A 14,702-nucleotide genomic window follows, 5' to 3' on the forward strand; every position below is an offset into this window, starting at 1 on the left:
GGCCTGCCATGCATGTTTTTGGTTTGCGTTTTTTAACATGGGAGGTATCCGGAATAGCAAGAGGAATCCAACCCGCCACCTTTAAACTGTGAGTCGGACTATGTATTCTAAATGATTCGAATGAAAAACGAAGTCCATTAGCAGAGCATGCATCTTGTGCCATGTGATGTGGACACGGTGTATCTGCTATTCAATGACTGTCAAAACAGATGGAGGTTTACCAGAGTAAATCTGTCCTTTCTGCTGTTTTTGTCAAATATATTGCTGCTACTGTTACTTTTCCTGGAGAGCAGCAAGACTGTAATACGTATGAGAAGAGAATAGGATCGGATTTATGTCATGCGAGGGTGTAAGCAGGACTTGCGCTCCCGACTGCGTTTTGGGCATCCGCAGCGGATCAATAAGCTAAAAATATACCCTTACGTTTTGCTGATGCTATTCGGCTTGTACCGTTGTACAGCAGGACTGTCATCTGCATACGTGACGAGAATATTAACACGTCCAAACTTGGCAGTTGTAAATTTGGAGTTTGTCACGCACGCTCAAAGTCGACAGTGATTAAAGCGTAGCACACGCGCTTCAAAAGAAAGGAAAAGAATGAAGCAAAGGCTTGGGCAGAGCAGAGCAGAGGAGAGGGAAGGGAAGGGAAGGGAAGGGAAGGGAAGGGAAGGGAAGGGAAGGGAAGGGAAGGGAAGGGAAGGGAAGGGAAGGGAAGGGAAGGGAAGGGAAGGGAAGGGAAGGGAAGGGAAGGGAAGGGAAGGGAAGGGAAGGGAAGGGAAGGGAAGGGAAGGGAAGGGAAGGGAAGGGAAGGGAAGGGAAGGAAAGGAAAGGAAAGGGAAGCAAGTGTCAACAGGGGATTTCAAAAGAGGATAAGGAAGCGCTCAAACAGCTTTTTCGACGTGGCCATATACTCTAGCGTACTTTGAACACAAGCATCTAAATGCTACCTACTCAAATGTAACCTGAGGGACGCACATGATCTGGGTGGGCTTACAAGACTCACTCATTTCATTCATTCATTTTGGAGCAATTCATTTCAAGACATGTCGGTCTTGTACTACAATATGAAATGGTTGTACAAAACTGTTGTGTCTGTTGCTGTAAAGAATTGTCCCAATTCAGAATGAATGAGTTGTTGCAACTAATGATTCCAGAGTTCTATCTAGTGTTGAATTGTTTATCACTCCAACATTGAAACTATAGAAAGAAACGATGCAGTGATTTGGTTTGATTGATGGGAATGGGATGGGAAGGGATGGCCCCTCAGCTGACCTATTAAACTGCACCCACCATAGCTGGTCACATTTGCTTATTCTGGCTTTTCTACATCTAGATAGGAACATTCAGGCTCTTGATATTTCAAAAGCAGCAATATCGGATTTTCCCTCCATGAAACTGCTTGTACACGTGTTTTTTACGCTTGCCTTCAAATGCAATGCGAAGGCCTGCCAATCACAAAGCTCATTTCATGCTTGCCATCAGATAAAGCCAGCCTATGACAAATATCCCAGGCCAGATGGACATTAACAAATCTGCAGAACACAAGTCGACAAATAAACCATCCGCCATTGTTTGGATGGAAAACAAGGACCAAATGTTTTGATTTGCACACTGGGGTCTGCCTAAGGCACATGTCCTGAACGAAAATCAACTCAAACTACAACAAAGAGGAGAAGGTGAGCTTTGAGTTGAAATCATCTCCATACCCTAACTGTGCTGCAGATAAGGGAAAGACTGAGGCAAATTTTCAAATGACTCGGCAGTTTTGTGTAGATCAAATTAGTGGCACCATGTGGGGCCAGAGAGGAATGATTGTTTTTTTTTTTCCTCCCGAAGATCATATTCATCATTTACTACTGTCAAGTCATAATGACTTTTCCGAAAATAACTTTAAGTGCACCGTTAAAGTTCAATGTATGCATAATATTACAATAAATTACAACAATATCAAATCTACTTCTTGGGAATGAAATCTGTTATTGATGAACTACAAGGCTAGCGTTTTTCAATGTTGTTCTTGACGGCAGTACTTGGAGAGCCACGCATTTTTGGAAGCAGTACTCGTAAAAGGTTGGGGAACACAAAAGGTGCAATATTAAAGCTTCAACATCGGGGCCATAAATTTCACAAGAAAGCTTTTGATAGAACTTGGAAATCACACCATCTGGGAAAACTTGACAGTACCTCTCTCTGAAAAACAACTTCAAGCCTTCAGGTTACTCATTGTTTGTTTCATCACTCAAATATGGTCTTGTTTGTCATGACCATAGCATCACTACATTAGCACACAATTCAGCCAACACACACAAACACCAAAGCATAGGAATTCTCCTCGAAATGAAATCGATTGGCCACGTGGTACAGTTACCATCTGATCTATTTTTGGGTTCACTGTGGTGAGGTTATTACAAATACTACAAAAGTATTTTGCCACATTTTTTGAACTGTCGTGAATGAGTTCAATAAAAATGTGATGCTCTCTTATTGCCATCTTGTATTGTCTTTTTTTTTCTTTTTTGCACAATAAAGCCCAAATGCCCAGGGTGACGGCAGCTTTTGTTGGGGATAAAAGGTTACCCCAAGATCCCAGAGAGCCTTAAAAGGTTTTGCGTGTTTGCGCCATGTTGCTGGCAGCAAGCGAGACAAGTGTCAAAACATTGCTTTGCACTCACAGTGCCATTTTACGCCACTCACCTTCCTTCCTTGCCTCCCAAACAAACACGGCTTGTAAAATATAGAAAGGAAAACTTGCAACGAGCAAAATATCCCTTCAGACACGGTCCTGTCGTGCAAATGTTAACATTTAAACAAACAACCACTGTCATGTTTGCACAGTCGTCTACATTTTGACTCCAAGTCGATTAGGATTTCTGTACGGCACCGAAGGCCGCAAGGACTTGAAGTTACTTGACACACACGCGCACACACACCCGAGAATAATCTTTCAGACGCAGCAAGTCAGCAAAAGCGGCCCAATTCTCAGTATGTGTGCTTTGTATCGCTGAGTTGATCTGGATGAAAGTGCAGCTCAATAACTGATAGCACACTCTTTTTTACTTTTTATCCTGCTTGTACTTTCATTTGAATTTTCTTTTCATTCCACCTAAATGAATATTGACGATACAAATGCAGGCACCTATGAAAATGTACAGTTTGGTACGGCTCCAAATTGGATTGCTCGGCTTTGGCGGCGCTCTGCACTCGATCTAACTAGCCTCTCCTCCAGAAAATGGGACGCTATCTGCTCTCTTATTTGACCCCAAAGACTTCCGCAGTCACTGCGCTTTGGTTCTGTCTGATGGCAGTCTGGACTAGAAGACGACGCAAGGCTTCAAACAGTGGGTGGCAAAAACGCGTCCTGAGATAACCTTTGTTGCGATTTGGTGCTGTAAAAATAAATTCCCACAGATGGGCTTCCCTGAAGGTAAAAACTTGGTGTGTGTGCGTGGCTCAGATTTGTTTAGATCTGCTCGGCACTAGACAAATGGCTGGAGGTGAGGTGGGAAGAAGAAGGGGATGAAGAACAGGCTACGCACGCATGACCATAGCCAGCTTTCAGCTCCATGATGTTTACATTTTGCATAGCAGAGCTGCATCCACGTGTACACGAAAAGGCTATGGAAATGGATGCAAAGGGACAAACTGAGATATGGAAAATGGATGAATTTGAAAAGGTACGCTCTTAAACCTCTTTGATCCTCACACTTATGCAATCCGGTCCCGAGCTGGATTGGATGATTTGGCGGCGGGCCAGATTCGGCCCGCGGGCCACCCGTTGATCACCGCTGCGTTATAGCTACCAAACAGATTGGCAAGTACTCAATGTCCATAGAAACATCTGGAGTCAAAATGCAAGCTGTTACAATACATTTGAAGAGAAGAGCGGTCAAAGGGCATGTGTTGCCGTTAGAAGGCTGCTCGTCACTTTGTACATTATTTTCATAGACGTACGTATACATGGATTGCAATTTGTATTTGCTTGAGCGTGCATTCAGGAGACAATGTTGGAGAGCAGCGATGATGGCCTAATTAATTTCTCATCACTTTGCAGATTTTTCAGTTGTTTAAATTTGCCACACTCATTTATTTGAATTCTCAGGGTCTCTGAAGGCTTCTAAACCTAGATGGTGGTGTTGCGTTAGAACTACAAGTTGACTTCCCTGAGGTGGCTACGAGGTGTTCAACAGGCTCCGTGTTTGACAGTAGACGTCAAGGCAAATAAGCCCTTTGCACGCCAAGCGCTCCTGCCTGGCACGCCAAGCGCTCCTGCCTGGCACGCCAAGCGCTCCTGCCTGGCACTTACGCACCTGCCGTTGAGCAAGGCCAGCAGCTCGCCGGCGTGGTACAGATCGTTGCGCGTCACCCGACTGAAGCGGAACGCGTTCAGGTTGCAGAAGGTGACCGCGGGGAACTCCATGAGCGGCGCGGCCACCTCGTCCAGCTTGGTGATGTGCGGGTACTGGAAGTACAAGTGCACGCGGTCCACGCACACCAGCGCCAGCACGCCCACGGAGCCCAGGAAGAAGAGGATCCACAGGCTGCGCTTGACGCACATGCGCTCGTACGTGAACATGTGCGAGATGCCGTGCAGCGTGGAGCGACTGGCGAACACTTCGATGGGGGGCGGTCTCGCGTAGTCCAGGTCCTCTGAGTCCGTTTTGAGAGCCATGCTGGACTGGCCTGGACTGGACTGATGCGTGCTTCGATAGGATTGGAAAAGAAAGAAATGACAGCTCAAGCCTTGTTTCGAGATCACAAGCCTGACGACTGACTGAAGGTTCCGAGTGCGCAAGTTCACGCCCTTGATCCGAACCACGCTGGAGGAGTCAAAGTGCTGAGGCTGAGCTGGGCTGGCATCAGTGACAAACGAAGCCGGCGCGGCGCGGCGCGGCTCGGCTCGGCGCGGCGCGTACTTCAGCAAGTTACCTCGCCAAACCCAAAAAGAAAGAGGCGCTGTCGTCTCGCAACGATCCTCAATAGTAATCCTGACACGTCCCGGAGATTTGAATCATGGAATTTGGAGAGATGGTTTTTTTTTTCTCTCTTTTCTTTTTCTTAGTGGAAAAAGCAGCCCGGCTCTCGAAACAGCTGCATCATGACGAGCTGTCACAGCATCGGGTTTGGCTCGGCTCGCTTTCTGGCATCTTTCCCTTCTTCTCCGCCTTCCACAATGCAGCTAATCAGTCCGCTTTGAATGCAAAGATTCCCGGAGGAGGAGGAGGATGAGGAGGATGAGGAGGATGAGGAGGATAAGGAGGAGATGTGCACCTGGCAGGCTGCTGCTGCTGCTGCTGCTGCCGCTGCTGCTGCTGGTGGTGGTGGTGGTGGTGATGGTGGAAGAAAAAGACAGAGAGCTGGAAGAAAACAGTTCGTTTCTTCCCAGGCAACCTCGGAGGCTGCTGTGACGACGTGGTCTGATCAATGGAAAGAAGAGGGGGATTTCTTCCATTGCATATGTGACGACTAGCATACTACTGAATACAATTTTGATACGGCATAAATACCCCATTTTAAGCCATATAGCACTGGCGACCGGCCAAAATCTCCCACGTCACCAATGAGTACATTTCATATTAAAAAAATAAAATAAAATACACTACTGGTTAGTTCACGCTTGTGTCATATTTCAAAATATTTATACAAATAGTGAGCAAGCTCAATTGTTAGAAATAGTCTCTGACAATGAAATGTTAATGGTTTCATAAATGCCTTTTTTTGGGAGGGAGTCTTTGATGAAAAACTGATGCTTTCCACCAGCGATGTCATTTACAGGGAATGCAATACACAAGCACATTACCAAGCATAAGTTTAGCTTTCTTCATGCTTAACATGAGCTTGAACTTTCTTGATGGTGAAGCGACCTAAATGCTTCAAAATGCATGCTCTTGGAACTTGGGTCATTGCATTCACCAGTCGATGGCAGTAAATTCTCCCTTTGTCCCTTGAACGAAATGTAAAGTTCATTTATTCCTTCATTCCTTCTTTCCTTCATTCATCTTCCGTGGCACTTATGAAACATAAAATTTGACATACTGCATAGTGTTGTTAAACAGTCAATTTGAATGAATTGCCCAAATTCCCAATTGTGGAGACAAAAATCACTCATCACACCACAGGCTCAATTAGGATCATCTGATATATTTCTGATATTTGTTCTTTTGCCGGCTTCACTCAGAATGGGGGGTTATGACATTCCAACCTATGCTATTGTGAAATGGATGTCATTATATGTGGAATGAGCGGAGCCAAAGCGTGGCAGTGACGCCGCTGCCAGATCTGTCATGGCACACACATTTGCCAAAGAGGCAAGAGATGTTCACCCGTGAAATTGGTCCTAATTCCATCCATAATTGCCATTTGCCACAGTGTAACAACAAGACAGTCATCTGCACAGTCTGCTTCTTGTATCGATTAGCACTTGCCGTGTAGATGAGCAATGTTCTGTTTCCCGGGCCATGCTAATTCTGACTAAGCACCACGCGTCCGGGACACACGCCGATATACATTTTAGGACGAGAAATAAAAATAGGACCTTTTAAAGTATTGATTTGTTGTTGTTTTTTTTCATTGCCACCTTTGATCGTTTGGTTCCGCTTAATGAGCACATTTTTATTCAAGCAGGTTCCTAATTTAAAAATGAAGCAGGTTCCTAATTTAAAAATGATTTGGAAAGCACAGCATTTTTGTGGGAAAAACAAATACAATTATTTAATGGTAGTACTTGTGCTACAAGGAAATGTACTGAATTCATTATGGAGTACGGGTAGTGTAAAAAAAGAAAGCTTTTTCCATGCAAGATCACTCTATAAAGCACTAAAGCCAGAGTAACACTGACATTGTGGCTTTATTAGCATTCCATTTAAGAGGAGGAAAATACGCTTTGAAAAAAATCAGCGTAAAGAACCTCAAACTCTGACACTGCCAACACGGCTTTGAATTCAAATTGGCTTCTCTCAAGTATTTTTTTCCCTCTTGCGTGTTTGCATCGAAAATTCTTAAACAATTTTTTCCTGTTTTTCAAGAGTCTGTCACCTCTGATATTTCATTTGAATAACAATGGCGAGCAGCGCTAAGCCTCCATTTCTTGGCTCCGCGCAGATGGACTTTGACTCGCCTCAACTGCCACCAATTTGGGGAGGAAAATGGCAGGGAATGCACAAGTCATTTGTGAGGGCAGGCGGGAGTGCACCGGGCTGTGCACCGGGCTGTGCACCGGGCTGACACAGCCCAGAAGCTGCATTCCTCCCTCCACCTGTTGTCCTGGCCCCTGTCCCAAAAATGACCTCATCAGATAATCAAAAGGTGACGGACAAGGTCTCAGCAGACAGATGGTCATTAGATCTTATAATGACAATGCGGCCAGACAACTGCATGCTACCTGAGTGGGCCATGATCATTAGCAGTCAAGGGCGCCTATATTGACAGAGAAACAACACTCACTTTGAGAAATATTACACTTTGCCTCATTCAGCAGCCCCGCTATCGCTGTTGTTCCCTTTTTGAAAACAACCTTTTTTTACTTTGGCTATCAAGTGTGACGGGGCGGGTGCTGCCTGCTGCCTGCTGCCTGCTGCCTGCTCTTGCTCCTGCTCAGCGCTTTGGGCCCAATTCATTCTATTTGACTGCAAGCTACTTTGGTATCAGCGCAAATGAAGGACAAAGAGGCTGCCAAAGTAGTGGCGTCTGTCTCCCTATTACCAGTTGGGCTTATCTCAAAGGGAGCTTTTGTGCAGAAAAATGGATGGACACTTTGTCATTCTGCACTAATGCTAACGATTCTCTCAGGTTCTTCAAGGATTTGCTCTTTACGGACACAAGCGTCCGTGGTGGCTCGGGTCAATGCAAAATGGACTTTTTTTGGGGGGGTGATTGAAAAACTTTCACCTCAAAAGGCTTCTTCAGTTCATCTAGTATGTATATGTTTAGTGGTGTAGCTCCCCTATTTATGCTGGCTTCATCTTCTGGGGTGTCGTCTTATACGACCAGGTGACCGCTCATCATCCAAACAAACGGGTCTTTCACTCGCTGGGCGACAAAACAGCTTCTCCCTTAATTCCCTCGGAAGAGTCAACAATGTAAAAAAGCACTGCTGTTGCACAAATACATTGCCAAATTTCCTCTCTTCTATTTTCTTGTTCATTTTGTTGCCGGTCATCCCCATCCGAGGCGTACCCTCGACCCTTTTAACGTCTGACTCCGGGAGAAATTAATCTTAATGCCTTATTTTGCATAAAAGCGAATTAAATATTCACACAAAGACATCCGTCTCCCCTTTCTATTCTCTTCCCTTCCCTTCACTTGATTTCTTTTGTTCTTTCTTCTGATTGTACTTGCAGAGAAAAGCCAGGCAGGCACATGGCACATGGCATGCTGGCCCTGCATATTCCAGATATGTGGAGCAGTATGACATGAAAGGAATTAGCTTTCCATTGAAAAGGTCATTTGAAAATGAAATAGATGGCAGTAACTTTTCAGAGGTGCCCATAAAAAGTGCTTTACAGGGACACTTACTATAAATTCATTCAGGGTGCTTTTGACATAAAGACTCAGACATGAAGGGTCCCAATTTACTATTTGTTTTTAAAGCCACTGAAATAGGGCTGGCTGGGTTAAAAAAAAGGTCATTCATCAGGGATAAGATAGGAGACTTATGATCTACTATGATATATTATCGCACACTAGATGTATTTTTATGATGTTTTTTAACGATTTCAATAAGATACTCAAGCATATGACTCTAATAAACTTGCACAGTTTTGCAACAACAATTTTGCACTGTATTGTATCCCATCCCATCCCATCCATTCCAGATGTCTTCTGTTAGAGGAAATGGGAGATTTTGCAACAACAATTCTGCACTGTTTTGTATCCCACCCATTTTCACAGTTGGATGGGATACAAGATCATTCCAGATGTCTTCTGTTACTAAAAAAGTGAGGTTCAGTTCAGTATAAATATTGCAAAATATTTCTATGGCCCAACTCAGGGAATAGGCCATAACACAACAATATCACAGAGGGGAAACATAGTCCATGTAAACAGTATAAATGTTTTGCATCTGTTTTGAGTTATGTCTGTGGGTGGCAAAAGCTTGTATCATCCATCTTGAAGTTAGAAAATCTTACTTCTGAGTAAGTGTTTCTATGCTAATAATACTAATGTTAATGACATGCATGATGGAATTGGATATGATGAATAAAAGAAAGACACTCACCTTCCTACACCGTTGAGTGGTTCCATGGCTTGCCAAAATCCACAAACAAGACCATGGTGCGGCCAGCTGTGGAATTTGCCCAGACTCTTTTTTTTTTTTTCTCTCTCTTCCCTTTGAGAGAGATAAAAACACAAAAACAAAGTCTCCAGAAAAGGACTACACAGAAAGCTGGCCTGGCCAGGCCTGGCCGGGCCGGGCCGCTAACAAACAGAGAGCAGGTGTGGCCAATCATTGTAAATGCTGACAACCAAATGGGAGGGAGGGACAGGAGAGATGAGCTGTCCATGGTACCGCTCATGAAATTGGCTCAATTTTGGGTCAAATAGATCCAACTTCCTGGCTCAGTCCAACTATGAACACAAGTTTTAAAGGCAGCATTTTTAAGCCTTTTCAAGTATATTAAATATTATTGCTGTTGAAGTTCTAAACACCACAAGCGTATAGGTAACCTTTTCAATAACAATTTGTAAATTCTAACCAACCACTCAAGTGTCAGAATCATTGAAGGCCTGCAAAACAGTTTCTACACAGCAGTTCTTTCACTCTGGATGTCCGTCCACTTTTTGTGGCCAAAAGCTTATTGTGCTGAACAGCCAGGACACACATTTCTGTCCTTCAAAAGACATTTGCCACATGATGTGTTGAAATTCTAAATGCATTTTCTTCTTGCTCTTGTAATAGAGCCAGTAGTCATGCATGGCAGTCACATTCCACACAGCAATGAAGCTGTCTGACTGACTGGCTGGCTGGCAGCAGTGTGATTGACACATTACATCATACTGTAGATGCAGGAAGAAGAAAACCCATGCTTACTTTCAGATTGAATGTCAAATTGACTTTGTGTGTATACAAATTGTTGATCCATCCAAAACTGTGCTCTTTCCTTGTTGTCAATGTCTTCATCCCTGAAAATGCTCAGAAGCGCGTGCACCCTGCAGCTACCACCTCAAAAGTTCTAACTTCACTCAAATAGATCCTATTGACCCCTGTAGAACCTCTCAAACCATGTAGTTCTTTTTGACACAAACCACAAACTCCCGTGGTATATAGGGAAGTTGTGGAATTGGTTCCTGCAATGGGAAAGCCACACCACAAGCCAGAGAGAGCAACAGTGCACGATGAAGTGAAAGCAGCAGCAGCAGCAGCAGCAGCAGCAGCAGCAGCTGCTTCTTCCAACACAAAGATGGATGACCGCTACAGCACTCCAATCAATCACACACACTTGTGGCCACAGCATATCATCTTTCCCGCGACCCAGATGCGTGTGCGCGTGCATTCCCCAACACTGATAATCCACACAAGCCCTCAACCTTTGCAGGACCTTTACAGCAAAGATGTAGTGGCGATTTAAAGAAGAGCCAAGAGGGAAATGTGAGCGCAAAGGTGGAGATGTAAAGAGAGAACGTGCGAGAGGGCGAGAGAAGTGATGATGTTGGTGTCGGTGGTTACATTGATTGTTTTCACTGCGGTTTAATGGCAATTAAAAGCCAGTAGATCCATTTCCACACGTATTTGCACACATAAAGATGGATGGATGACGATTGACAGAGATTGGCTTTTGGTGGCAAAATTTAATGTTTTCATGGCTAACAGCCCGCAAACAGTCAACCATATATAAGAAAGAAATAGAATGGTCATGACAACATTGCTAGGAATAGTCACGTCAACATAACTAGGTTTTGTTTCTTTTTTTCAACCTCTGCCTGGTGTTGGTGTGACATTTTCATGGGAACTAACTGTGGCGTTCATTACCAAGGCGGTATCAAGCGCAAACATCTTTAATGAACACGTATCCCCCCCAACACTGGCTAACTTTGATCTGAACGAACGCTTAAGCGGAAGTTGCTGCGGCGATAGCGCTTGAGACTCCATACGTGGACAAGATGTCCCCCGTCGATGAGGAACTGGCGCGCCGACGTTTAATCCTCGTTCCCATCTCGAGGCCTGTTCAATTAACACGCAGGCCGGATATAATTCGTAAATGGCCCGATAAGGAAGTAATCCCAAATCCATTCCCTTTTAATGACTTCCTGCTTAATTAAGAGTCTTCTGTTTAAGACACACACACACACACACACGCATTAGGGAGCTTGATCGGAAATCTATTGTTGAAATTATCGTCACAACTTTTGGCTTTCATACACATTTATCTTTGCTGTGAAAACATCATGTGTTAATCCAGCCACCATTCAAAAGCAGTTTGGGAGAAATCTTCTCGGAGCCACTTCTCACGCTGGAGTCATTATGGAGACTCTTTTGCTTTTTGACATTAAAACTTAACGGCTGTTGAAAAGGGAACACATTATGGACAATTGACTTTTTGTAATTGCTCGTAGACAAATAGTTGAGATTGGGGGGGCAGCATCCATGTCCTCCAAGGAAGAAAATCTTCTCATGGGTAACAAAATGACTTCAGCTGGTCAGCTGCTATGGAGCGATGCAAATAATACATAAATTGTCGCTCAGCTCCACACAGTATTGTGAGATGCCACCGTGGGCCACGTTTTCCCCTGCTTATCATCTCATGCTCGTCACTTTCAAATAAATCTCATGAGGGAGGGCTGTGTTGTAAATATTAACCAAGCGCTTGCACGCCATTTCATCATGTTAAACTGAGAGGTGAAAGTAAAAGTGGTCTTCATTTGGGCATGAGTTAAGTTCAAAATAAACGAGCACGTTTCATTTCACTCCACTTGACTTCCTTCTTTTCCCGTAAAAATGAAAGCAACAAAATCGATCCTGTAAAGCGACTTGAATTTTACACCCAAGACACTTCCGAAAACATACTCAAGTTGAACGTTTACTCTTTTGTTCCATCTTGATTATTTGATTTCCTACAAGTGAAATCATGAGAACAGCATCCTTGTGCAAATATTTGTCTCCTACTTGTCTTGAAACAACCACGTGTCATGATTCTGATCCAGTCTACGTGTCATTCCTCAATTGTGAGCCATTACCGACTCTGATAAGGCACTGTGGGATAGTCAACAGGTGCATAGCTGGGCAGAACACATGCACACTTGCACAGCCACACACACACACTCATCTGTGCATAAAAAAAAAAAAAAGGTGAAGGTTGAGCGGTGGTAGGTATAAAAGAAGCAGGAAAACAGCCGCAGAAACGTCGGTGACACTTTGCAGACATGTTGAGGTTTTTGGTCTTGACAACTTTGACAGCCCTGGGTAAGCGAGTGACATCACACACATGCGCGCACACACACGATGGAAATGTTCCTTATTGATCCTCTCTCCCCATCAGGCTGCTTATACTTCTCACCTTGTCACTCATTTTAAGCTTTGCAGTGCATTCTTCTCTCGATTCCCAAATGAAAGGCAAATGTTCTTTCTCCAACAGTGCTGGCTGAGCTGGAGCCCCAGCCCAGGTATCTGGAGGACATCTTGGAGAGGGTGGTAGGAGGCGAGGTGGCACGGCCCAACTCCTGGCCCTGGCAGGTAAACAAGGCAGGAGCTGAATTGTGCAGCTACGGCTTGTGGCCACCTCCTCTGTATATTGTGTTTCCCAGATTTCTCTTCAGTACAAATCTGGCAGCAGATTCTACCACACCTGCGGGGGAACGCTCATTGAGAGAGGCTGGGTCATGACCGCTGCTCACTGCGTGGACAGGTATAGGGATGACTTCACTTGATTATTTTTATTTTTTAATATATATCAAATCGATCGGGCACCATCCTCCTGCTCAGGAAAAATATTACCTAGTACACTATTATTCTTACTGTATGATGTGTGGGTTTTTTATAGTTTATTTATTGATCTCTTTTTTTGTTTTCTTTTTGAATTTCCTATTTGGCTTACTGTGTTGTTGATTTCCTCCCTGTCTTTGTCTGTCTTTAGTCAAAGGACGTGGCGTGTGGTTCTTGGCGAGCACGACCTGAACAGCAACAGCGGCAGGGAGCAGGTCATGAGCGTCAGCCGTGTTTACGTCCATCCCAGATGGAATTCTAACAACGTGGTTGGCGGGTGAGGACACTTTTACACGACATGTTGATTTGTTTTTTTCCATCACCGGCAGAGCCCTAAAAGTCTTCCAGGCAGAGAAACTCACCCGTCACAACATTAGGTACACTTCGACTTCATACAGTTTCATGCAAAAGTTGGAACACAAACTGTTCTTGGAGATGAAATGCCCTTCTTTAAAAAGTGAAATACAACAGAATTGTATTTTTTCACATACCGCTTCAAAAATTATTTAAAAAGTGAAATACTTTATATTATATACATCACATAATGAATCTATATGACATGATTAATATATATTCAATCTTTTTTTCACATACCACTTCAGATAGCCCACTTTGAGAATGACCTTATGATGTAACCCTGTAGTCTAGCGCAAAAATAGATCACTTAAGAAATGTACTATATACTACCGAGTGTATTTCTCTTCTGTGTGTCTGACACAGCTACGACATCGCCCTGCTGCGCCTGTCTGGCGAGGCCTCCCTCAACTCCTACGTCCAGCTGGGTGCCCTCCCTCCCTCTGGTCAGATCCTGCCCCACAACAACCGTTGCTACATCACCGGATGGGGACGCACCTCCAGTGAGTTGCTGGTTCATTGGCCTACGTCATTGCCCACGCTCACTGATTTTGTTCCCAGCCGGCGGCAACCTGTCCCCGCAACTGAAACAAGCCTACCTTCCCCTGGTGGGCCACGCGACCTGTACAAGCTCCAGCTGGTGGGGCGGCAGCATCAAGACCACCATGGTGTGCGCCGGTGGTGCTTCTGAGTCCGGATGCAACGTGAGTGACCTCCAGAAAAAAAACAAAAAAAAACAAGGTGACTCAAACTAAGGTGAGAAAGAAAAATGTCATTGCGGCTTGACTTCAGGGCGACTCCGGCGGCCCTCTCAACTGCCTGGTGAACGGAAAATACTACGTCCACGGTATCGCCAGCTTTGTGTCCGGCTACGGATGCAACGCTCTCAGGAAGCCCACCGTCTTCACTCGCGTTTCCGCCTACAACGAATGGATGGACTCAGTGGGTGACGTTGCTTATTTCCGTCATTGACATCATCTTCATTTCCCTGCAATATTTCTCCTGTTTTTTTTTTTGTTCACAGATCATGATGTAAACAAAAGCAGAAGTACAAGAAGCAGGCAGCGCATCGACTGTTGTTGTTGTTGTTGTTCAAAATAAAGGTCATTCACATCACTTTGAGTGATGGCTTCTTTCTTGTTAGGCTTCAAAAGTAGAGACTTGATTCCGAAGGGTTCTTGCACACAGGAGGAATGGCTCCAAGTTTTCGTCTTCATATTCCAAACCTCAACAAGTACAAAGCTCTACACTACAATAAAGCAGTTCACAATCAATTTAAAAATGTCAATGTGATAAAGATGCAAAAGCAGAGGCTTCCACTCATGCATAACTATTCTGAAAGTGTGCACACAAAAAAAAATCAGAATCGAAACAAGCGACTCAGCAGTGATGGTCAGGCCTAGCCTCATTATGTCCAGTTTTTTTTTTTTTC

The 14,702-nt window shown here is 44.3% G+C and overlaps 2 protein-coding genes across 3 annotated transcripts in view; one reads left to right on the plus strand and one right to left on the minus strand.

Annotated features, from left to right (window-relative positions):
* The window catches only part of LOC148391391 (acid-sensing ion channel 1), a 77,484-nt gene extending 72,288 nt beyond the window's left edge, over positions 1 to 5,196 (minus strand). The window contains exon 1 of one of the 2 annotated variants that reach the window (XM_088390711.1): positions 4,308 to 5,196. In XM_088390711.1, the coding sequence (XP_088246837.1) occupies positions 4,308 to 4,669 (362 nt within the window). In that variant the 5' untranslated portion in view covers positions 4,670 to 5,196. The remainder of the gene's footprint in view (positions 1 to 4,307) is intronic. The other variant, XM_088390712.1, reaches the window with a different exon arrangement.
* Positions 5,197 to 12,243: 7,047 nt separating this feature from the next.
* Positions 12,244 to 14,386, plus strand: LOC148391393 (elastase-1-like). The gene is made up of 8 exons (XM_088390721.1): positions 12,244 to 12,397; positions 12,570 to 12,667; positions 12,739 to 12,839; positions 13,068 to 13,193; positions 13,637 to 13,773; positions 13,832 to 13,974; positions 14,063 to 14,212; positions 14,295 to 14,386. Exons 1-8 carry the CDS (start codon positions 12,358 to 12,360, stop codon positions 14,304 to 14,306), a joined length of 807 nt encoding a protein of 268 aa, XP_088246847.1. The 5' UTR covers positions 12,244 to 12,357; the 3' UTR covers positions 14,307 to 14,386.
* Positions 14,387 to 14,702: the final 316 nt, after the last annotated feature.

Source organism: Syngnathus floridae, chromosome 11 (genome assembly GCF_059516105.1).
Source record: "Syngnathus floridae isolate MCC-2025c chromosome 11, RoL_Sflo_1.0, whole genome shotgun sequence".
NCBI lineage: Eukaryota > Metazoa > Chordata > Actinopteri > Syngnathiformes > Syngnathidae > Syngnathus > Syngnathus floridae.